Here is a 26,418-nt window from a genome sequence, read left to right on the forward strand (position 1 = left end):
CTCTCCCTCCTTTTTTAGCATACTGTAAACAAGTGATACTAAACTTTAGTTGCAAAAGACAACGAGTAACAACTGTCCTCCATTATTAAAAGAATGAAAAATAATATATCCCCATTTTAAAAGCCAGCACATACCTCATATTCATTCCCAAAACTCCAGGTCGTTCGTTCCTTGTCCCCGTAGGCAGGTAGTGCCGTCAGTGCAGTGCACCTCATGCGGAGCACTGTAGGCATTACTTAGGGTTCTTTGCGGCGTGCCTTCGGCCCCTAGATGCAACCCCTTTCGTTCCTCTTACTGTACCTCCTTTCATATTCTCTTTCTTCCATCTGACTTTCCACCCTCTCCTAACAATTGATTCATAGTGCAACTGCTTTGAGGTTTTCCTCCTGTTACACCTTTCACTGTCAATTTCCGTTTCAGCGCTGAATAACCTCATAGGTCCCGACGCTTGGCCTAAATTCTATATTCAGTTCAAATCAATTCATTCCTTTTCGCTTCCTCCTTCAGGTAAACGGCTCACGCGTCCTACGGCGCGCCTGGGACGGCAGCACCCGAACGGAGTCCCTGACAGACGGCAACAGCCAGGCACTTTGAGTCAAAATTTCCATGACTACTGCAACGGGCACCCCACGTCCTTGACCCTCGGGGACAACCTGTCGTCCCTCAATGTGACCTATGACAGGTAAGAGTTGGGTTTTCGTGAGTTGTGTTTTCACTGATTTTTATTTTTATTTTTTTTAATGGTTGGAATTTGTTGAATGTTATTTTGGGGTGAAGAGAAGCAGGGGCTGAATTGAGTGTGATTGGGTGATGTGCTTGTATATATGGTGTGTGTGGTTGTATGTGTATATATATATATATATATATATATATATATATATATATATATATATATATATATATATATATATATATATATGTATGTATATATATATATGTATATATATATACATGCACATACATATATATATACTGTATATACATATCTATATGCATACACACACCGTCTATGTGGAGTGTATTTCTATTTCAAATATCACAACACTTAACGAATTAACGGGAATTCGATCGTATTGTAAGTAGGTTCAGTTATCATTCATAATTCCCGTATAATGTAAGTTATTCCCAAGGTGAAGGAAAAAAACAAAAATTGGAGAACAAATAAATTCAGAAGCACAGAGAGTTCCGGAGCGTCATGCTCCCTCTTCAGTGTGGAGACATTAAAAAAATTTTTTTGAGAATAATGTTCTTCATGATAATTGCAAATAACGATTATAATTGTTACCTGTTAATAAAAACATTTATATATCCCTTCAGTAGATTATAATTTTTACCTGTTATTAAAAACATTTATTTATCCCTTCAATAGAAATTATTCAGAAACCTAAACTTGCGTAGGAAGTTTGTGAATGTTTATAAATTTTACTCTCGCGTTTTCCAAGTCCTTTCGCGTGCAGCACGGATTTCGGAAAGAAAGGTTTGCTGAATTTTCATCTAAATTCATGAGAGCTCCGCGGGAGACCCGGCTTAAAAAAAAAAAAAAAAAAAAGTAAATCAGTTCGCGTGTTATTGCGAATGACACAGCAATTCCGTTACATTTCCATAAAACTGACTTTCCGGAAAGAGCTCCACAAGTGCGGATGTTTTTTTTACTATTCCGTAAGAGAAAAATAACAGGAAGTGGTTCATTTTTCATATGGCGGTATTGAGGTTAGGTCATACTAGATACACAAGCACACATTTATACTATATATATATATATATATATATATATATATATATATATATATATATATATATATATATATATATATATATGCATACACATATATATCATACATACATACATACATACATATAATATATATAAGAATATATATAGAGAGAGAGAGAGAGAAAATAAAAGAAAATTTATCCCAAAGCCCATATATGTTTATCATATACTATATAATCAGTTATTGGATATATCTAATATATATATATAATATTTTTATATTTTTTTTTTTTTTTTTTTTCTTTTAATGAGATCCTTTATATATATATATATATACCGCCCAAGGAATTTTCCTTCCAAGATCACAAGAAGAAAAAAGAACAACGCATGTTAGAGAGAGAGCATGAATAGAGCAACAAAAAGAAAAACTTTCTCCCAAAAGCTCCATTTTATTGGTGAAAGTGATTCCCTTTGTTAGTTTTTTTTTTGCTTGAGATCCTTGGCCTTCCTGGAATTTTCTCTTCTATCCCAAGATCCATTCCATATTCCACTGCCTGTTCTTTTCCATATGATGTTCCGGAATTCTTCTCATAATTATTTTCGTTTTCATAGATTTCCTTCATACCCTAGTTTTTTTGTCATCTCTTCCTGACAAATACATCTTCACTACATCACACTCTACCCCCACCCCAGGATATGTTCCTTGAGACATTTTGCTTCTCTACATCATTCTCCAACCTCTCTTCACTCCATCTGTCCTTCGATAAATACATCTCTACTACATCATGACCCTCTCACCCCAGGACCTCTTGAGACTCCACTCACCACCATCCCCCACCACCCACGTGGATGGGACACAAACTTGTGTCTAATTGCCAAAACTTTACGACGGTGGTCTGTCAGGAACGCCTGTTTAATAACGTATCGGCGGCCACCTTGGTGGTGGTGGGGTGGGTGGGTGGAGATGGGTTGGGGGGAAGGGGGGGTCATGATTTTGGGGAGAGATGGGTGGTGGGCCGACTGTGCAGATAGGTGGGTTCTTCTTACCTAATGGAGGTGGAGGGGAAACACCTTTATGAAGGTGGGAGCGGATAAAGGCTTACACACACACACACACGCACACACTCGAAGCTTCATATTTTATAACAGTTATTTTCTTCCAGGTTCGCTTGATAGTGAAAGGATACCCCATATTTTGACAATGATAGGATACCCCGTATTTTGACAGGTATAGGATAACCCATATTGGTAATAGGATACCCCATATTGCGACCATGATAGGATATCCCTTATTTTGACAGTGGTAGGATACCCCATATTTTGACAGGGATAGGATAACCCATATTGGTAACAGGATACCCCATATTTTGACCATGATAGGATACCTCATATTTTGATAGGGATAGGATAACCCATATTGGTAACAGGAAACCCCATATTTTGAGTGTCAGGATATCTCCCCTTCCTATTTCAAGATGCCCTAATTTAACCGCCGTCTCAGACTGCTTGCTTTTACAGTGACTAATGTGTATATATATATATATATATATATATATATATATATATATATATATATATATATATATATATATATATATATATATAAACTTGAAATAGTCAATCTGTCCTAAGGGTGAAATGATATCCAACTTAGTTTATGGAACAGACCTCATAAAACTACAAATTCCAACCCTTAAATGAATACAGAGAGAGAGAGAAAGAGAGAGAGAGAGCGTCCAAGCCGCTGATCATGAGATTTTCTGAGTTGGTGCTTTTTTTTCTAAAGAACATGATAGCCTCCTTGTAAAGCACTGTATCTTTTTACTGTAGTATAAAGGAATTCAAGGTGGGGTAACTTACAGTACAGTACTAAATAATAAATTGAAACTGTTTTATAATGAACTATCCCATTGTTAATACTCCCTCTGACAAGACAATTAGTATTCGTTATTCAAAATGTCTGAACGTTAATAAGAAACTTGTCCAGCCAACATTAACTTTCAAAGAAGTTCATAATTAATTATTTCCTTTTTTTTTATACCAGGTTTGGGAGGGCAGAGGGGAGGCAGTGGGACTGGTCCAGTGAGAACTACCAGTACGATGCCCACGGCCTTTTGGCAACTGTGTCAACCTCTACTTCGCACACAACTACCTATTCGTTCGGCGACACCAGGCTGGTTAGTTATCTTCTTACATAAGTTTATTGAAGACTCGTATGTGGTGTTCAAGTCCAGTACCTTAACTTACAAGATTTTGGCTCTCTTTCATAAATGCCAGACTTTAATTATGTTTGTTTATGTGGTGGTAAAGTTCAGTATTTTTGCTCCATGTTATAAATGCTAAACTGTAGTTTTCTTGATGGTTTGTCATTCAGTATTTATTTTCATCTGATACCCCAAACGTGTTACTATATTAATAATATAGCGTTCAAATTGATGTAATTTTATTTATAGAAGTTTGTATGCAATCCTAATTTGAATAACTTATTTGTCCGTTAATTAAGTATTTTTAGAATTAACAAAAAAGTAGTCTGTTCGATGCCTATATTTTTTTTATAAAAGACTGAATTGTTATGCAGTAATACTTTTCTTATGGAATATAAAAAGTATTCCAATTTAACTAATATTCTCTACTTCATCACAGCCATCAACGATCACGCTTCCGTCAGGCAGGTCTTGGGGTCTGCATTACGACGAAAGGGGCGGCCTGAAATACATCACAACCCCTACAGGTTCAGCGCATTTCTTCTCACTTCAGCCATCCTTTGGCTGGCTGGTATTCTCCTACACGCCCCCGGGATCCACCCACTCCTACAGGCAGTACTTGGACCACGCCGGGCGTCTACTGCTAACAGCGTTTCCCGCCTCTTCAGGCAAGGTCCTCTTCACTTACACAGAGGCTGGGCAGTTGAAGGAAATTGTTTCTGGCGATGGCAAGACCGAATTTGCCTATGGGAAGGATGGCCTGGTTGCCGAAATCATGCACGAAGAGGTCGACCTTGAGTACAAGATTGATTTGCTATATACGGGAGTCCTCCTTCAAGAGCTACGGATCGACTACGGAGCTAGGACTGGGCTAAGCAACGTAAAATTCACGTACGAGTATGACTCGAACTTCAGGGTGACGAGCTTCGCCGGACGAATTGGTGGGCAGAATCTGCATCCTTTCCCATTTGCATACAGTGCCTCCACAGGTGGTCCATCTCAGATTGGCCATTTTGAAGTGACTCAGAACAGGTTGAACGACACAACGATCCACGATGGTACTGCCATTTTCACTCGGCATTTAGACTCTCACCTCAGAGTGTCCGAGACTTCAGTCACAATGCACAACATGGAGGTGTTCAAGCTTCAGATTTTCTATAATGCCGATGGAAAAATCACGCAGACGAAGACGTTCACTCTGAATTTCCACACGAAGACTTACACCAACACGAAAAACTACACTTACGACGCTGATGGCCAGCTTATCAGTGTTGAGGCAAAAGAACCATGGAGTTTCAGCTACGATGCCAATGGCAACATGCTCTCCCTGACGTACTCGACAAACACAATCCCCATGAAGTATGATTCTCAAGACCGCATCGTCAAGTTTGGCGAGGGAGTGTACAGGTACAACTCTAGAGGAGCCATTGTGCAGAATGCCCACGAAGTGACATACCAGTACAATGCAAGAGGACTTCTGGTACGTGCTGCTAAGTCTGGTCGCTTCAACATCAGGTATTTCTACGACCACGAGGATCGTCTGGTAGCCAGAAAGGACAACTTTGGTAATGTCACCCAGTTTCTTTATACTGACCAAAGACATCCAGATCAAGTCACCCATATTTACAGCCCTCGCAATGGCAACCTTATTTCCCTGGTGTATGATGACCGGGGCCATATCATATTTGCTCAGGTAGGATCATAGTTTCGTGTGAGTTTTTCAAAAATTTTACAAGTGGCTGGCTGATATGTTTATAATAGTGATTGGGGCATGATCTGCAGTATATTACACATCAATTGTAACTTAATACTTTTATGTAGGCAAGTCTCACATGAGTGAAATTCACATAGGACAGGCCATGATATCAGTTCGTTACTCCTGTAAATGATATCAGTTCGTTACTCCTGTAAAATTTTGAATACGAATGTTTAAGATTATATTCTCATGAAACATTCCTTTCTTTTCATACTGACAAACTTCATTTTCAAAGGAACTCACATAAATTCTGGCCATGGTAACAAGTATTTTCAATTGCAGGTGTACAGAAACAAATACTACATTGCAACAGATGAGTGTGGCACTCCCGTCATGGTCTTCAATCAATATGGAGAAGTTGTGAGAGAGATGACCCGTTCCCCGTACGGCCACATAATGTACGACTCGAATCCGTACTTGTACCTGCCAGTTGACTTCTGTGGTGGCTTATTAGAGACTCGAACTGAGCTAGTGCATATGCCAAAAGGTCGAATATATGACCCACTCATAGGTAAGGTTTATTTAACAATGGTTTATAGGACAATAGTGAATACTTACCTCTTTGATAACTCATGTAAAAATGTAAAAGTCCATTTTGGTACCGAGAATGCCTTCTGATTGTTAAATGAGTTCAAAGATTACATACCAAAGGTTCAAATTGATGATAAAACCATATTTGAAATTATCACATTAAGGGTTTTGATGAAGGTTATTAACTGCTGCACTAGGAGAAATCATCTCAGGATTGATGGTCTGGTTGCCATGGGATCCATCTTACCCATTATAAAAATGTTTTCTCACCCATTATATTATAAAAATGTTTTTTGAGGCCAAATGTACCCTTTACAGACCACATGTTCTTATACACTGATTTATATAGATATAAATTAAATATGGATAACAAAAATGAGAGATTTTGACAAGTGTAAGGGAAAATTTTAGTTAATAATAAGGCTAGAGAATGTATGTGGTGTATTCCGACACTAAAGGTCTCATGTCTTTAAAGTTTTTGCCAGGCTATTGTTTAACAGTCAGCCAAATTTGAGTCGATGCCTGTTTAGTGCTTTGAGGAAAGTGGTAAAAGGAAATACTGTAATTGTTTTAACAGTTTGCATGGAAATGAGTGCAGTAACAACCAGTGTGACTTGGTTTTATTCTATGCTTAGTGTATTATATTAGGAATTTGAGGAAATGTTAACCTGGTTTATGAAATAAACCCAGTTTGAATAAATTTTATTTTCACACTATTCTTAAGTAACTGGATATCTGTAAATTTGTAGTCTTGGTTTTTTCACCTTCATTTTCTGTCCTTTTTAACAAAATATTTTGTATTTTACAGGCCAGTGGCTTTGGCCAGCTTGGGAAGATGTTGCAAACAACCTGTTAACTCCAACCAAACTGTCGCTCTACCGTTACAATGGAAATGACCCCATCAATGTCCACCTAAAACACTGGAAAAATTTTGGTATGTTCGGATACTGTTTTCTAAATCAGTTGTGAAGTTTATTAAGATTAAATTTCCACCCCTTCCAGTTAAGATATTTTTAACTTTTAAAATGAGGATCCCATTTTTAGCTCTTGCTGTTACAGTATTTAGCTTAATCTCATTCAAGATATTTTTAATTCTTCTATTATGGTCTCATCTTCAACACTTGAAGTAAAGATTAAGGTTAGATGTTTAACTCTAATGGCTCATGCAGTCAAAATGCAGACTTTTAGCACTTAAAAAAAACTCAAGTTTTTAGCAATCAGTAAATATCCCATCTTTAATTTGGCCAATGAGGTAACACCCACTATTCTTATGCAGTTAAGATACCATCTTAGCCTTTGCAGACAAGATCCCATCTTTAACTCCCTTTCAATTAATCAGGATACAAAGATTGGTTGTCCCAGCTTGGATACAACCTGGAAAGTTTGGCTCCACAATTGGCATGGGCAACAACATCTCATCCAGCTCCATCACTCTGGCAAGCATTCACAAGGTCTCCACCTATTCCTACAAGGACTGCTGCCTCCCCATTCATGGAAAATGTAATTTGATTCTCGTTGGTAAAACCACCCCTTCTTAACTTAATCCCTAGTCAGGGTTGCTATTTTTAATAAGCTTTTTCCATTGTTTCAAACTCCCTAAGGTTTCTTTGTCTCTGGTGTCATGGTAAAAACCACTGCTTTCATCATGTAGTTTGAATTAATTTTAGCATACATTATACACAGTACAGTAATTATTTTGTTAGTCACATTTCATGGAAATGCCACTTACTTCATTATGTAGTTTGAATTAATCTTAGCATAAATACAGTCATTGTTTTTTTTTTGGTAAAAAGCTATATAATCAACGTTAGTGTAACAATTTTCTTGATTTCACAGTACTGTACCATACAATTCACTCATGGCTTAAAAATCACATCATACTTTACAGTACTCTAAAGTTTGGTTAGTTTTAAAACTATTACTTTCCACATCCAGGTGGTCGGGGTTGGGTATGTGAGTGGTCTCATTCTGACACTGCAAGAGGCTGCCCGCACAACTTCCAGGCTGTCTACACTAACCCCCACTCGTCTCAGACATGATTTCTGGCCAGATTCACACAAGGTGAGTACTGTAGTATGGAATACTATTCATATTAAAGTAATGACACATGGTTACATAGTAAATTTCTTTTCAATCTGTCATTGTTTTACATTGAAAGGGTAATTAACTTCTTATTCCGTACATGTTATATTTAAAGGGCATTGATGTACACTAGAAAATTCTGCAGCACATTTATAGCGTACAAAGTTAACCATTTGCACTGGTGATATATGCCCTGCAGTGCAGCTAATAATTTACAGTGCTTAGGTAACTCCTTACTTTGATAAAGCAACTCCAGTACTGTAGTATAGCTCAGAAATAGAAGGAAAAAAAATGTGGAGCTCAAGGAAATTGTCAAGTAGTGTCCCTTTGTGATTACAGGAAGTTATTTAGATTGCTTGTCAAGTAGCATGATAGCAGTATCTTCTGTAGTGATATACAGATGACTGATATACCATTAATCATTACTTTGAGGTGGTGCTATTGGCTGTTTCTGATAATTACATTGAATGATAAGGAGAGATTTTGGAAAGTTGGGAGTCTTGTGCATGGAGATTCCATTGATAGCTTTATAACTTCTTCCGTTACCATAAGATCTTACTAGCATTTTGTAGTATGAACTTTATTTTGGACTTTGAACTTTATATGACTTTCTTCATTCATCATAAGGAATTTCATAGTGCAGTAGTAACTTTATAATCCATTCTTGTCATCATAAGGTCTTAGAGACATTTTGTAATACTTGTTGGCTCAGCCTCTTTGACTCCTCCTCTTGGTGGTAGTAACCACTTTCTCTTTTATAGGATTTCCTTATAGGTCCCAGTGCTTGGCATTTGGCCTAAATTCTATACATTTACCATATAAGATTTCCTTGCCACTTCCTTAGGAGACCCTGTGATTACTGTTGCAATAAAATACAATTGACATTCTCTGAAGTCCAACGTTCACTGGCTCAGTCTCTGTCTGCAGAGGCAGCAGCACCACAAAATGCTGGTGTTATAAGTCCAGAATCTAATATATTTACCTCAAGAGAGATTTGAGAGCCAATTGATGTTGGCACTGGATTAAGCAGCTGGTCCAGCCTCTTAAAGAGGCAGAGGCACAAAATGCGATTAGTGGAATGGCTTACAGTAATGGCCTGTCTGACATTCTCTCTTAGTGGTGCTTGGTTGTATTCTGGGTACTCGTACTTCTCTTTACATATGGCATCTCGTGTATTTAAGTAATCTACAGTCTCTCACTTCAGAAAACGTAATATGTTCTTATTTCCTCTGCTTAAATTGATACTTCTTGCTAAGGCAGCATGTTTACCTCCACAGTGGACAACATTATTGTCTCCTGTACTTGTCATGGGGATATGTTTGCATGCCTGTGCACCTGGCAGTACAGTATAAATATTTTGGAGCTGGTATCAATAATTGACATTTTAATACTCTTCCAGCATTTTAAGACTTATTTTGTATTTTATAACTTCTGACTTAAAAGTTATAAAATACAATAAAAATCTTAAGTAATAAAAGTTAGGTTTATTAAGAAGTTGGAAATATATTTATCAAAATAAGGAAATACAATGGAAGATATTTTAAAAAACAGTATTTTACAAAAATAAGACACCCATTTACATTACTTACAAGGTAAGTAAACCACCATCTAAATGTAATGATGATTTTTAATAAGTACAGATTCCAAAATTTTGAAAGTACAGGTTCATTCCTAAATATTGTAAGAATCTTCAAATCATGTCTTATCCACAGCCATGTTTTGATTTCACAATGGTTCCCTTATCAGTGGTGTAGCTGTACATGAGCTGACAGCTCTGTAATGGTCTGTTCAATGTGAAAGAATCTTTATAAATGAAAATCTTTGTTACATATTGCATTTGGAACAAGTAACCTGGTAAACACTTGGCAAGCACACACCTTACTATGATTTTACAATTATTATAAACACAAAGCTGAAGTCATTTTGGGGATATATAGCTGGAAAAAATGGTCTACCCTTTTTTTCATTGAATTTTCCTCCACACTTGAGACAGTCTTCGAAAACTGTATGGCAACAACCCAGATATTAGGTGCCCTCTTCCCGTTTGTAATGGCCTTCTTTCAAGGATGAGAGATTGCCAGTTGATGAAGATTCTTCTTGCTTGTATTTTCTCTTTTCAACACAACTGTGTAAAATTACTTCATTCCTTGCTAGGCTTTGATTGGTTCATTTTTTCCTCCTCTGAAATATGAAATATATGTTGAATGAAGGGTATAATTCCTAAAACAAACTACTGTGGATGGTAAAAACTGACAATATTTTTGTGCAACCTGCAAGTTGTTGGCTTACATTAACATTAATCCATCGATTGCAGTAATTCAATTTAAAGCTTAATGTACTGGCATGAACCTCTAAAGAATTAATATAAAATACTGTAATGTAAACTTTCTGCACTTTGGTTATTACTCTCAATCTTGGCAGCCTTTCTTTCTTCCCAACCCCATTTCATGATTTTGGAGTAAATTACTGGCCCTTGTGTTCATTAAATAAATTTGTACAGTACTTCCACAGCATTCTACTACCTTAACTAAAAGTGATATTAAATTTTACAGGTGGAGATATCATCAGTGCCAGGTCCATTTGGTGAGGGCCTGCTGGTGTCAGCTGTGGAAGGGCGTGCCATGATTACGGCCACCGACCATGCCAATCCCATTTTCAGAGATGTGCTGACATCGGTATTTAATAATTCTTTACTTCTCGACATAACTCTTACAACGCACAATACACATGTATTTTATTTTGTGAAGGTGAGTCCAGTGTACAGTATATAATTTTGTAGCTTCCTTTAATAATGTGCCTCAGTTTAAAAAGGGTTTAAGGTCATAACTAACTCTTTATTGATTGTAATTAATCACTCCTTGTAGACTGTATAAAGGATTCACTGAACTAATTGAATGCATTGTCTTCTAGGAGAATTATTGGAAAGCTTCTGAGGACATGACACAACTGAATCGCCTTGGAGGGGAAGTCAACATCACCATCCATGAGCCTTCAGCCTCTGCACCCCTGACACCTGATGATGAGAAAAACGACAAATTTGTTGATGTGAAATTGCACAGCGCTTCAGCAATAGTGCACATACGATATGGGACTACAGTTGTGCAAGAAAAGAAGAGGTTGCTCAAACATGCCAAGAAGGTAAGATTAATGCATATGGAATTGACAATGGTATTTATTGCAAATAATTTCAGCTCATAAAATGTATTAATATAGATGCCATTTAAACACTGTGTATTTGAAAAAAAATTATATATGTCCCATTGGCTTAATGAAGTACAAGAACTGTACTAAAACAAATTTCCAAGATCTAAAAACCACTTCCATATTTTGTTGGTAATTGTTGTCCCTAACATTTCCCAAACATTTTGTGAAACTGCATGCTCAGCAGATAAAAGCAAACTTTGTTCCTAAGGGATATAAACCTACGCTTTCATAAATGGAGCATTCCAGTGCATCTTGCAAATTTTTCAAGGGTAATTAGATAAAATGCCAAAAAGAGCATTATGTGTTCTTATGGTCACAGCAGGTGGATATGATAGAGGTAAAGAAGTAGATGATGCTATCACAGTGGGAATTTTAGGACAAGGAACCAGCACATTAAAAAAAAATCCATTGGGTTTTTATTTAAATTAGGAAGGTAGGAGCAATCAGAAACCAAAGACGAAAAAATTGAATGTAAGGCAAACCTTCAGTGGAACTAATTTCAGTTTCTATAGAAGCTGTATCAAATAATATGTGAAGATAAATTCCTTCTTGAGGTTACACCAATCTCCTCGCCAAAACCAAAGGGCACATCTAACAGCTTCTCTGTGCAAAGGCCACTGCCTTCTTTGCCTGTAAAATTTGGAGCAGTTAGAACTGAACATTTCCTAAACTAAAAGACCTCTCTCATATATCCCTGATACAATATTTAAAGTAACACTTTATATTTTCTTTATTTATATAGGTATTTAATATCTTCATCACAGATCCTCGTCATACCTGATGTGCCACAGGGATGGTAAAATAACTGCCTATTAGAGTTGAAACTATTGGACATTGAGCTGGGGAAAACCTTTGAACAAACTTCATATTCTTATTCTTATCAGTCTTCCTTACTCTTTCCCACTAAATTCTTGTTCCACTTGTAACTATTTCCAGTCTTTTGTGTTTCTCCTCTTCGCCACCTCTTTGTGTTCCCCCTTGCCACTAACACTTCATCACCATCTTTACCATTGCCACCTCCTTGTCATTGCCACCTTATGCATGTTCCTCCTGATAATATCTACCTTAAGACCTTCCATATTTTTTCCACATTGCTGTTCTTCCTCATTATCATCTCTGCAATCTTCTTCCTGTTTCTCCTCTTCTCTGCCACCTTCTTCCTTTTCCTATTGATTGTGCCTCCTTTCTATTTCTTTTATTCCTTGACATTTCTTTGTTTTCTTCCTCATCATTGATAATATAATTTCTTCTCATCCTCCATGCCATTGCCACCTATCTGATTGTCGTTCTCATCATTGGCACCTACTTATGTTACTCCTGATTGTTCACTTTTCTCGTTCTTGCCACCAGCATATTTCTACCTTCTGTCTTTTCCTCCTCCTCCTCCTCCTCTTCATCACTAGGTTCCTGTTCTGCATCATCATCTCTGCAATTTTCTTCCTGTTCCTCATCATCTTTTTTGCCACCTTCCTGTTTCTTTTCTCTTCTCTTTTTCACCGCCACCACATTTTTCCAGTCCCTCTTCCAACTATTTGTTGTCTTTCTGTTTCACTTCTTCTTACTACTGATACTTTACCTCCATCTTCCTTGCCAAATTACCTTTTTCTTCCTGTTTACCATCCTTGTTATTGCCATGTTATTCATGTATCTCCTCCTGAATATTGCTAGAGTAAGGCCTTTTCTCATTCTTCCCACCTTGATGTTTCTTCTCTTCATTTCTTCCTTCTGCCTTTTCCTCCTTCCTCTTCCTTACTGGTGCCCCCTTTTGCTGCTGCTGCTCCTCCTCTTTCTGCTACATTTCTTTTTGTTCTTCTCACTCTTCTCTCCCATGTATCTTCCTTTTCCTTATCACCATATTTGCTGCCCTTCTGTTCTCTTCTTCTTACCACCATCTTTTGTGTTCCTCTCACCATAGATAGTTTGTCTTCTTCCTCCCTATCATTACCACCTTCTTCCTGTTCATCCTCCTTGTCACATCTTACGATCATTATTACCGTATGAATTGCATGATTGTTACCACCTTCCTATCCCCCTCCTCATCTTTGTCACCTTTCTTTTCCTCTTCCTCTGCCGAGTTTCTGTTCTTCCTGCTCTTCCTCCTCTCCTCTTGCCACATTCATTTCTTCTTACTTTTCACCACTTTCTTCTGTTTCCTCTTCCTTCTACTTATTTGCTTACTTTTCTGTTTCTTCTCCTCCTCCTCAACACCTTTGTGTTCCTCCTCACCATTAATACTTTTTCTCTTTATCCTCCTTGCCATTGCCACCTTATTCTTGTTCACCCTCCTCATCACTGACACCATACTCATGTTCATCCTCCTAATCATTGCTACCTTATGACCTTCCTCATCATTGGCATCTTCCTGTTCCTCCTCTTCTAGTTTGTCATCTTCCTGTTCTTCATCATTATCTCCACAACCTTCTTCCTGTCCCTCCTGTTCTTTTCCACTAGCTTCCTGTACCTCCTTGCTGTTGTCACCTTCTTCCTGTTCTTCATTCTCTTCTCTGCTACTTTCTTCCTGTTCCTCTTGCATCTATTTCCAGTCTTTCTGTTCCTCCCCTCTTCTTCACCAATTACTTCATTCTCCTCTTTGCCATGGTTATACTTTCTGTTTATCTTCCTTGTCATAGCCACCTTCTTGTTCATCTTCCTCATCACTGCCACAATCATCCTGTTCCTTCACCTCTGCTCTTCCACCTTCAAGTTCCTCCTCACTGTTGGCACCTTCTTGTACCTCCTCTCACTCTTCCTGATTGTCACATTTACTTTTCTTCTTACTTGTATTTTATGATAGTTCATCCCTGTTCAACCCATGCTCTTTTCTTTTCCTTCTTTACTATTCCTCCTTTTTCCATGTAGTTATCTAGTTCCTGATTTTCCTATTCCTTGTCACCATCCAGTTTAAGTTCCTCCTCCACCATTTTGTCTTTGGGGCCCTGTCCAGTCTCATTTCCTAATTGTTGCACCATTCTGTACTCCTCCTCTTCCCCAAATTTTTGCTCCTTGTTCCCATGCATCCTGTTCTTCTCCCTTATCAAGACCACCTTGTTCTATTAATCCTCCTCTTCCCCAAAGTTCCTGTGCCTCCCAGTGTTCCTAATCCTGTGTCGAGTCCTTTTCATTCTCCTCCTCTTTTCTTGCAGTTCACCTTTCTCAATAATGCTAGCCCTCCTTAGTGACATATTTACCCACCTTCATTAAATTTTGTGGTTCATCCATGGCTTAATGACACTCAGTAGTTTATCACTCATCACCCTTTACTGTCAGATAGAAACTTTGATCTGGCTCAGTTGCTACTACTTGATGGATTTTTGGCAGCCCCCATTATAGCAGGAGCTAGGCAAGACAATGAATACTGAAGCAGTCATTTGAAATATTTTATGTAATTAAACAATATGACTTGAGACACACACACACACACACTATTTGCAAATGCCACCAAAAATTTGTCTTTAAAAAAGCTGCTTTAAACAACATGGCGTAAGACATTTGCAAATGCTATTAGACAGAACTCTAAGTGGTGTAAAAAAAATTTGCTTTAAGAAGTACTGAATCAAATACTGTACGTAGTTAACTATGAATATAATAATTATTTTCACTTTATATAATGAAACTCTTTGTATTTTAAACATAGTGAACATATACTTACAATTTTCATTCTTCCATAAATGCAGGTTGCAATTCGGCGGGCATGGGCAGAGGAGAGAGAGCGTGTATCCGGAGGACTCCCTGGCACAGTGGAGTGGTCATCTAGTGAAACTGAGGAGCTGCTTTCAAGGAGTTCAGTAGGCAGTTACACTGCAAGGTACTTGCACCCTCCAGAAACTTACCCAGCTTTATTAGATGACCCTACCAACGTTAGATTCTTTAAGGACACCAAAAGAACTAGGAGGAATTCAAAGACCCGACGATCCCACAGATGCCGAAAGTGGTGGAAAGGGCTTTGCTGACTCCACTGGCCATTTCCCTCAGTTACATTCTCCACAAAGTCTTAGAAAATGATGAGGGAAAATGCCTTGTAAGAATAGTGGTCAGTTCATCCTGCCATCTCTGCTCACAACAGATGTGAGATGGGATTTCACCAGACTTTTGCCAGTTTCCCATCTTGTGTTTTTTTTCTGTTGACGACGTCTGCACTGAAAAATAAAATACAGTACTGTATTCTGCCAGTGTGATGGGAATGGCACTGTTGGAAATGTGACATTTGATCTGTGAAGATAATGTACATTTATTTTCTGAGCAGCATTCAAATCACTCATTACAACTACAGACATAAATGGGGACATACCCAGTGCTTTATTAGTTCCGTGCATTTTAGGCTTATGGTAAATAACAGAGAAAAAGGGAAGTCATTTTGTGGAGCATTTTCAAAATATTTCAAGGAAGTGAAAATGTTTTTAAGTTCGAAAAAGAGCATGGTTCAGTTAAAGGGATATGAACTGAATCGGGTAGCTGAAAAGACAGTGCTTTAGTAAGGAAAACGAAAAAGTGAAAAAAAGTCATTTCGTGAGGGCAAGTGTCACTGTGTATGTCAAGACTTGATATGCTTTAGAATTGCAATTGCTGTAAAACATATACACACGTGCATTACAACATATTCCATTTTTAAATGTTTAAGTATCTAAGGTCACTTGCTTCTGAAGAAAAGATTACGACTTGGATTTAAGAAGATGCTATGTCAGCAAAAAAACGAAAACTTACAATATTATTGTGACTATCACTTTCATGGACTACAGGAAAACTTTGTTTGTAATAAATAAAACTTATCACCAAGTCCATAATGTCTGCTGGTGATTTTATAGATACATCAATGGTATTTTTATCAACATTTCATAACAACCACTCTTGTAACAGATGGATGGCAGTCATAGCCTTTTGATTGATTTTGTTAGAATACTTCAAGGAAGTTTAGTTACACTTGAGAACGAACTTAGGCTAACTAATAAAGGGAAGCTGATGCAATAAACTAGCATGATTGTAGTAGTAAAAAACTGTTTAATGGCATAATTTCAAATTTTAGTTAGGGAGTAATGAATTAACCTCAATACTTTTATAACTGTTAAGACACTGACGTTCTTGACTCTACAATGCAAAAGTCAAGAGTGATTAATTTTGAAAGTGAATGAATAAGTAATAATAATCCATCTTGAGAATGTTGATATTGAAATACTTGCTAAATGCATCATACAATCACCAAATGTAATCAAACTCTCTCATAAACCCCAACATAAAAGAGGACTTGGAAAAAAAAAAACATGCTTTGACGCTAAGTCCAGCCAGGATTCCTTAAAAAAATTTTTGTGATTTTGTAAAGTAAATGTCTCATTCATATATTTCCATCAGTAATCTGATGTTATTTATTATTTTTTTATTGTACACTGTGTCATTTTTTTACTGAAAACGTATGAACAAAATCTCGTTTTTCAAATAGAGATTACGAATCACGAGTACTAGGCACAAGGTGCTATTAAGTTTACGCATTTTTATATCTACTTTGTCTCCTTTTTGTAAATACTGTGTATATTACCCCCCATTCGCCCATCTCTCCCCCCCCTCCTCCCACATTTCAGTTTCTTGCATTCAATTTGCACCCATTTCTTTCACTTGACTCAAGTCTGTCATTAAAAAAAAATCTCAAGAGTGTAACATCAGTTTTCATTATTAGATAAAAATTCTTAATAATAGCAGTTAATCCCACTCATATATACTAACCATTTTCCATAGGTGACCTGTTATCTTGTAAGGCATGGTAAAAAGCTGTGTGCGTATCACAGATCTCTCTCTCATTTCCTCTGGATTGCCGACACAATCAGAAATGACAACTTGGTGAACAGAAGCCTGCAGGTATAAGAAAAATTCATATCAGTGTTCAATAGGATTTTGAATTAGTGTGTAAATCCTTGATGGTCATGATTTCTCAAGTACTGTATTTTAATTCATGCATGAAAATCTAGCCGCTTCTCTTTCTCAGGACTGAAGCCAAAAGACTCAGATATCCTTTGTTACCCAAACTAAGGATTATAATTGAATCCTGAAAAAGTTAATTTTCCCATTAATAGCTTTATAAAAATAAACTTTGAGAGCAGAAAAATACCCAGAGAAGAAACAATGGTTTCATTGATTCTGGAATAATCTGGTTAATCCTTGCACGCTACTCACCCGGAATAAAAAAAATTCAGATAATTGCTCGAGATATTTAATGAGACTGGAACTTTCACACTTTCATGTATTCACGTAATACGGAGTTACATGTCTTCAACATGTTTGTTTCCATGTGACGAAAAAATAATTTCCCCTTTGTAGGGTGTACCTCATTTTTTTCAATAGATCATTTGTGAAAATGTTGGATGTTGCATTGTAATGATGTTAATTTTATGTCAAATGGAATGTTTCAGTCTTGTCAAGGTTTCCAGTAATGAGATTTGTTTCTTCTCGCACCCATAAATAACCTTACACTGTATAAAGTGCCATACAAAAATAACAGAGAATGAAGCAATGATACGGGTTCACCTTACCTACTACTGTTAAACCTATTGCCAACATGCCTTCTCACTCTAGTAATGTAACCCTTGTCTGCCTTTATATGATCATGGAATTATTTCCACTCTCCCTTTCAAGAAATGAAGCCTATTACAGCATCGCTTCATTGCATACGCCCTGTCTTGCCTTTTATTTCATTCACGGCATTGCTGTGTTGTGGAACTGTCCGAGACTTCTTTGTTGTCAAGTCCTGACATTTTCACGGCGTGCAAGTTGGTGAATTGTTGAAGGCAAAATGTGGTGTCAGACCATTTCCATCCTACCTTCATAATGCTAATATTAAGATATGTTTGTGTAAATTGCCAAAGATTTGCAGCTTTTATCTGTGTTGTACACAGACTTTTTAACTATATTTCTTGCAAAGCTAAACCATTTATGGGTTTATTTAATGTTGTACTATATGTGATTTCTGTAAATATATGAAACCTAAAGAGTCATCGCTTTAGGCTATATAAGGGATGTACATATTAATCTGTGGTCACACTGTATATGTAAATATTAATAGACCAGATATGCAGTACAGCATATGTAGAATAAGATTACGGCTGAGAGGCTTTAGATGAACTAAATGAACAGTAAAAATGCTTATTTAGTCATGTTGAGTTTTATTTGCATAGTTGTAAAACTTTTATGTAGTCACTTTTAGCTATGGACAAATTGATGTTTTAGATTTCATTTCACATTCTTTCCTAATAAATGCTCCCTTTCTTCCATAGTTCTCTCATTTTCTCAATTCCGTATTTTATAAGTCAGTCTCTCTCTCTCTCTCTCTCTCTCTCTCTCTCTCTCTCTCTCTCTCTCTCTCTCTCTCTCTCTCTCTCTCTCTCTCTCTCTCTCTCTCTCTCTCTCTCATATGTTCTAAGACTTTAAATGCAACATCTCAAAAGTAATGTACCGTACCTTCTATGGCATCGAGTTATATATCTTCAATTTATAGCTCAAAGCATAAACTTAGTGTCTTCTCAAAATTTTCCTCAGACAAACTGAATATCCAAAGAAATCTTTCATAAGAATTACCTCTCTGCTTTTATTATTTAAGTCGATACGAAGGCGAAGGCAAAACAAATTAGCTTCTGAGAAGGCAGACTGAAGCTGAATTATAGGCTACAGTCTCTCAGGGGTCAGTTTGATTTTCCTTCCCTCCGATCACTCCATAGATTTGTATGATCAATAATGGTCTTGGCTGTTTATAACGAAAGTGTTTCTATCAAATAAAATAAATAATTTTGTATGAAAATAGTGTTTCTCTTTAAGCATACTTTGTATTGTGTAACTACTGGTGCTTTTTAATGGATAACCAGCCTCCCACTAGTCAGCTAGGTAATGTTACCTATACAGTATCAACCTAACAAAATCTACATACTGCACAGGAATAATGGCAAGAGCTGAAATCTCATACCCCTCAAAATACTGAATATTGTACATATAAACACACATTATTAATACATAAATATGTGCAACATAATACTGTCAGCAAAGAACTGATCAGCTCAGACTTGAAATGAATACCCCGCCTAACACTCATTAATGTTAACCTGCTGAAGTCAAGAATAAAATGCCACTATCACCAGAAAACTGAAAAATATTAAGCTAGCTAGATGAAGGCAGTGTTTTCCCCTCAAACCAAACAGATACCACACTCCACTTCCAGTACTTTTATTTAATAAAATACCATCCAACACACCAAGAAAGTTAACAAAGGCACACCCACCTGAGACAAAGCCTACACTCGGAAAGCAATATTTTCATGATGATTTCAATATTTTGTGGCTAAACACACAACTAAAACAGGATTATAAAATTAGAATGTTTGCATGATCAAAGAGAAGCAGTTTAAATAATGAACAAAAATGGGGAGAGAAACCAACTACTGCAAACAGAGCTTGTTGTCAGCAAGCTAAACATAAGAAAAGAGAAGATTTACCCGCCCTGCAACATGAGGATCCACGAGACTCGAAGTATGGGTTAGACACCAGCATATAATACCTGTAATTGCCTTTTAAGATAATGTAAATGGTCAGCTTGTTGTGAAACAAGGAATGAAAGACCTTCAGTTCCAGGCAATGAGATAAACTCAGCACCTTGATAGAAAATGGAGGCTGCTACAAAAGTGGGAAGCACCAACAGTACTGGCTGGAGGGGCAATTTACAAGTTCCTTACCAAAATAAAACTTCCACCAATGAGGGGCAATTTACAAGTTCCTTACCAAAATAAAACTTCCACCAATGAGGGGCAATTTATAAGTTCCTTACCAAAATAAAACTTACCACCAATTATTGCACTTTTGTCTTGAATATAAAGCACCCAGAATGCAATTCAAACCCAGAAAAAATATTCTAATATTGCAGTGGTAAAGCAGAGGACATAAAGTACATGGCTTTACTACCACCATCATTGTATATATAAGAAGCCCTACAAAAAATACTGTGCTTGCTGTGGTAATTACTGCATTGACACTGCAGCCAGTTGAGCTCAATAATAGTGATAAAAATAGTTATTAGAGGGTTACCATTACCTAAAAATATGGAGGGTTCAAGCACGGAAAATCTCACAACACTTAACAGTCAAAACCATTGTATAAAAAATTTACTTCAAATCAGTCACAACATATCATTCCACAATCACAGACAGCAAAAATATACCATATGAATGAAGAATGAAAAATTGAAAATGAGAGAAAGATTTTTCACCTACATGGTGGCCTCATCCAAAAGTTATGACAAAACTCTAAAAATGGTCTAACCTACACAAAAATTCATGAAAACTTTACGAAAAGAAGCCAACGACTGCCACATGAAGCTGAAATATCTTTGACCCCAACACCTGATTGTTATCCAAAAAAAGCAGCAACCACAGCATGTAAAGGTCACCAAAACCAGTCCATTTAAAAATACATCACAGACTCAGCTGAGAACTTCCACAAAGGAAGTGTTGTCCTGGAGTTCCTGCAAATCCTCCATGGTTTCCTTATCAGTCTTCAACAAGCAACACTATCCTTACAGGAACTGAATCTGGCTCTCTTAAGTACCAAGGGTATGAGGAGGACTCCCAATGTCCATAGGATCCAGGTGGATGAGCCTCTAAAGTAGTCATACTCTTAGATGGCCGAGCTTGGCCCAAGAGGATGAGTCGGAGGGGGAAAGTCTCACTCAAGGACACAGCTGAAGAGGAGAAAATCAGGCAGCAGTGCAAATCATGGTTGCAGGCAGCAAGAATTAACCCTGCAGTGGGATAAGAACTAAAAAATCGAGGGGTAAAAAGGTCTTGTTTGGCTTGAGATGACCATGAAGAAGGCAGTAGCATGACCATTTTCTATATGGAGGACTCAGAAAAACTTACGTTGTTTTGACCTCGAGAATGAAAGCAAGAGTTGCAACTATACCTGGGGAAGTAAGAATGCTTGCTTACACAAGGATAGTGGTGGTCTGAATTCACAAAATGCCTGGCGACATGGTGCGGTGGTTTAGCATTGGTCTCGACTCAAGGTCTGGTTGAGGACGACTCCTCTTGACAGCACTGAGATACTTCAAAGATGGGTTACAAGGGAATCTGCTGAAACTGATGGCCAATATTCCACAGGGGCTGGGATGTTCAGAGGAGGAATATCCTCCCAGTGATGGGAGGCAGCAATAGAGTGAACAGGAAAATCACAGACAGTTACTTAATGTCGAAGCTAACGATACAGTGGCAACTGCGACCACAGGAGCAGTTGAGGCCACAGGTAGGATCAAAGGCATGGGTGTACACAAGACCACATGTGGCAAGAATAGCAGGTCCCCAAGAAATGTCACAGAAACCAAAAGGCAATGACAGAGAGACAGATAATAGGTGGCAGTACTGTGATGAAACGGGCGGCCAAGAGAACTGCAAGCAACTCAACCATGGGTGAATTATCAATTGCCAAAAGCTGTTACCAGAGCACTGAGGTTGCCCTCTACCTGTGAACTAATAATATATGCATGTGCTGATCACAGAACTCCAACAGGGGTGAAGGTATAGGACACACAAATTCAAAGATCCACAGATCAAGGAGGTAGGCTTAGAGATGACAAAAATGCCTCCCCTGGATAACGGGGCAAACCTCCAGCGAAGGAGACTCATCAAGCAAAAAATGAAAAATCAAGACCAAAAAAGTTCCAGTGTTTCCTATTCTGGGAGCTCACAACACAACGAGGCACTGAGGATTACCAGGACGATTCAGAGGCAGCATTGTGTGAGGCCTTGAATATTTAAACCTTATAAGCTTGTCTCTGAGCATAAATATATAACCATACCCTGTAACTGTCTCATTATAAATACTGCCTATCTGTTAAATTCCCTGACACAAACTCAGTCTGAATAGTACCTTTTCCCTTATTTCTTGGTCTCAGATTTCCCTAAGGCCCCTCCAAACAAAGTTTTATTCACGCTATACAGTAGTGTGTATATCCTCTTCTCTGTACATTACTGCCTCTGGTCCCATATCTTCCTTTACAAGGAGGTTATATGGCTGACCACATATTTCTGCCAAACATTAACAGAGTTACAGTATTTTCTTTGGTAACTGACTGGCATTCACTATTTTAAAAGGGCCTGTCAAATAAATGTTCTCTTAAAACCTATTAATTATCATGAAGAAATAGTAGTACAGTAAATGGTAGGATAATTACGATAGCAAACTAACCTATAGGGTTTCAATAACAGGCCCTCTCACAGATGTAGGGCACAACATCAAGATAGAGGGAAGTTCAAACGTTCAAATGTGGGAGGGCTAATCAATAACCCCTTATGTCCAGAAATGGAAGTCACCCAGCTTTTATCAAGTGAATGGTGGACTGAGAAGAGCAAGGAACAAAAAACAAAGTACTATCAATACTTAAAACATTTATATTCCTCATTAAGCTGGTGATAAAAATGCTTGTACTAGAAGCACAGATGAAAATCCTTTTGCGTTGAATTCTACATATCTAACCTCCAATGAAGTGAAATGGCAATGAGGAGGATGTACAATCAACAGCCAATGGAAAATTTATATTTTGCAATTCAGCTGAGTGTCAGGACTTGGGAACCAATGAAACAGCACTGTACTACAGCTAAAAGTGAGTAACATAGGTCAGAATAATGTTGCTGTAAGACACCACAGGACACTGAGAAAGCTGAGCAGAGGGAAGAACAGGCACCCTCCAAGTCCCAAGGATGTACAAAAGCCCAGCCTAGAGACCTGGTACCCCACCAGTTGCCTGTGTAGACTAGGTTGGTCATGTTACACATTACCCTGACCATTTCTCTTAAAGAAAATACACAAACAGAAAACCCAATACGTCGGATATACTGTTTTTAGTTGCAAGATAACTGCCCCTTCAAAATCAGCAAATCCACTGCCTTTCACTCAAGATGAGCCTATCAGTGAGATTTGACGACAGGATCTGCAGACTGTCTTTAATGGATACAGACTAGTTCTAAGGCAACAGACACTGGAATACTGGTACCACACACTTGCTTTTAAACCATCACTAATCTGTGACTTTGGTCTTTTATTAAAGATTCATTAACCCCAGACAGAAGGACTCTACACCTAGATTAGGCTAAGAGGGTTAGGTTATGATGCATCTCAGATTCACTAGTTTCCTGTTGTCCCCATCCAAAAACCAAACTTTCCCACTTTGATCTCCCATCATTGTATTGTCTAGGAGGGGTCTGTGTCCTACCTGAGTACTGTACTTATGACATAAAATACATAAGTTCATATACATCATACAAAAATATAGAAAAACTATTTTCTACATTTGCAACTGACTGTAGGTTTAAGGATAGCCTATGCCAACCCTGTACAATCTTAAGCAGCCTACATTCATACATGCAGTATAATTAGGTCAATAGTTGTTTAGAATTTAAAATAATTTAAAAAATTGATGATACTTCTATAGCATACGTATGCAAAAAAAACTTCATACCAGTAAATAAACAGCATATAATATATTACTGATAAGCATTGGCAATGTATAAGTTATAAAAAGCTTGTCACATTCTCAGACACTATATTTAACTTATTTGCCTTTGTTAAAACAGCATGAAACTTAATTAACAGAATAAAAAAGTAAGTAGCCTATACGACATGCAGTTACAATGTATTCAGCCTTTTCTCTCTGGACCTACCCACTTAAATTTTGATACTAGGATCCAATTTGGGTCTAATTAGCATATGTCTGACTGGTCCTGGTCGTTTCAGCCGTAAGTCATTTTGGCTGTAACATCCAAAACTACGTAAAAGGTTATGTTTATGGTATTTACCGTCATTATTTTATGTTTTACATACATCCCCAAGGGACTGGTACTAAACACAGAGCCCATTTTGCACGTAAACTTGCTTACAGCCTAAATGACTTACGGCCGAAACGACCCGAACTCTGTGTGACTGGGTTTGTTGGGATCTGCTTGGGCCCAGTAGGGTCATTAAAAAACCCAATTCCATGTGAATAACAATGAAGTAAATGATGATTTTTGAAAACTCATAGAAGCACAAACCTAACATATGCACTACAATACCAAACTAAATTAGCCTATACATATAGTACATCAGTTGGCATAAGTCTAGCTATCTGGCTAACCATGTTTAAACAAAAGACCAGCATCAGCAGTTAATATATCTGTTCTCTAAATCACTTAAAAAATAAATAATGGTAATTTTGGCTTTTTTTCTAAATGCATACTGTGGGCAAGTAAATATGTAGGCCTACTGTACCAGGGTATTGACAGATAAAAATATTAAAGTTTGTATCATTTTCAAAGTTCACTGCTATAGTTTTGAAGGTGCTGTGTTGCAGGTTCATGGGCATTGGATAGTGACAGGAATTCCCAGAAACTGCAATATTCATAGGTACTTTTTAAGCATTTTTGGATTTTGTATCTGAATGTTTTCTGACAGCAATTCTAAAAGGGAACTTCTCCAGGTCAGCAACGGCTACCCTGTGTGTAAGTTTTGGTGGAGATTATATGTAATATCTTTTACATTACAGAAAATTATTCTTATAAAACTACTCTTTATCCATCTGGAAGTAATCCATTCCACTGACAAAAGTTTTACCACCTTACAATAAACATTTTCCTGAATATTACTGGTTATTTATCAGGTCAGGACAAAAGGTGCCTCCCACCTTATGGGTGAAGAATATGCTGTATGAAATGTTACACGAGAGACTGGGATGTAACCCTTTCTAGTTAGGATCCAATGTGCAAGGTTAATTTTGATATGATTTTCTGTACTTCCCTTTTCACATTTTTGGTGTTCTAGATCACAATATCGACCCTCGGTCAGGTAAGAGCATGGCACCTTAGGCTAGATTATAAACCATACCTATAATTGGCACTGCAACATGTTTGTTCTCAATAAGGTATTAAATAATTAATTTTGACTAAGGGCATGACAAATGTATTTTCCCAAAGGCTTACCCTCTTATTTATGCATTTTTTACCATTCCCGTTGAGTTAATTCACTCATTTTTGGTTCCCTAACGAAAAAAATTCTCCACTGGGGTTCCAAGCCTAACAACCCTTTTTTTAAATCCTGCAGAGGTATAGAAGAACAATAATGGTCAGAAATACATGAAACACAGGATAACAAGCCTGTTAAAATATGGTTCACATTTTAGGCAAGGAATTAAAGTATTATGGTACTGTATTACCCTTGTATTTATGGAGACCAAGAACTTTTAGCCAAAGATCTTTATGCCATATGGGAGCACATGCATAGTGAGGGGTCAGGGTTGCTATAGCCCTGGTGGGCATTTATGTAGTACGCATTTCAGAGGGAATGTGACCTAATCAGGGGTACCTAACGTTAACCTGACCTAACCTAGGGCATTCCTCCCTGGAACCCCAAGTTAGTCGCGACTCCTAAGTGTTAAATCTGAAAATTTCCTTTAGCATTCCAAACAATGAATACTAAAATATACAATAAACATAAAAAATAAAATAATAACTTCATTTCTTTACATTTAACTATCTGTAGTGATGGGGGACAAGAACTAAATTACTTGGCTAGCATAAGTTGCGTCAAGTGTTAACCTAACCGACCTTCAACAAACAATTTGAATTAACATAAAAATCAAATTGTTTTGCCCAAATCAACTCTTCGATAACGTGAACAATTAAGAAAAACATTCATCACGTAAATAATGTACACGATAAAGAACACCGTTAAGGAGCCTTCAAATAAGATGGTCAAAAGTTGTACCTCTTTCCTAATTAAAACTAAAAATACAAAGTGTTTTAAGAAAAAATTACACTTACTTATTCTCTCGGTTTGGTAATTAATATGCAGATTGCAGTCTGATGCTTCTAAAGCCTTGACACAGTGTATATCACAATTCACAGACGAAGTTACCGGCTCCTGACGGCGTCGTCAGCG

General features: G+C 37.4%; 1 protein-coding gene and 1 long non-coding RNA gene across 2 annotated transcripts in view; one reads left to right on the plus strand and one right to left on the minus strand.

The window, feature by feature from the left end:
• Ten-a (tenascin accessory) overlaps window positions 1-19,268 on the plus strand; it is a 1,082,171-nt gene extending 1,062,903 nt beyond the window's left edge. Inside the window, 11 exon segments of the mRNA XM_067108410.1 lie at window positions 508-613; window positions 616-682; window positions 3,759-3,891; window positions 4,358-5,611; window positions 5,957-6,185; window positions 7,014-7,139; window positions 7,545-7,705; window positions 8,141-8,266; window positions 10,840-11,034; window positions 11,198-11,425; window positions 15,166-19,268. Coding sequence (XP_066964511.1) covers window positions 508-613; window positions 616-682; window positions 3,759-3,891; window positions 4,358-5,611; window positions 5,957-6,185; window positions 7,014-7,139; window positions 7,545-7,705; window positions 8,141-8,266; window positions 10,840-11,034; window positions 11,198-11,425; window positions 15,166-15,441 — 2,901 coding nt within the window. The 3' untranslated portion in view covers window positions 15,442-19,268.
• LOC136841463 (uncharacterized) lies at window positions 9,810-17,329 on the minus strand. Its single transcript, XR_010853954.1, has 5 exons — window positions 17,204-17,329; window positions 15,141-15,627; window positions 11,974-12,121; window positions 11,119-11,300; window positions 9,810-10,468 (listed from the first exon to the last, which is right to left on the minus strand). It is a non-coding gene; the product is annotated as an uncharacterized lncRNA (long non-coding RNA).
• Window positions 19,269-26,418: the final 7,150 nt, after the last annotated feature.

Source organism: Macrobrachium rosenbergii, chromosome 9 (assembly GCF_040412425.1).
Source record: "Macrobrachium rosenbergii isolate ZJJX-2024 chromosome 9, ASM4041242v1, whole genome shotgun sequence".
Lineage (NCBI taxonomy): Eukaryota > Metazoa > Arthropoda > Malacostraca > Decapoda > Palaemonidae > Macrobrachium > Macrobrachium rosenbergii.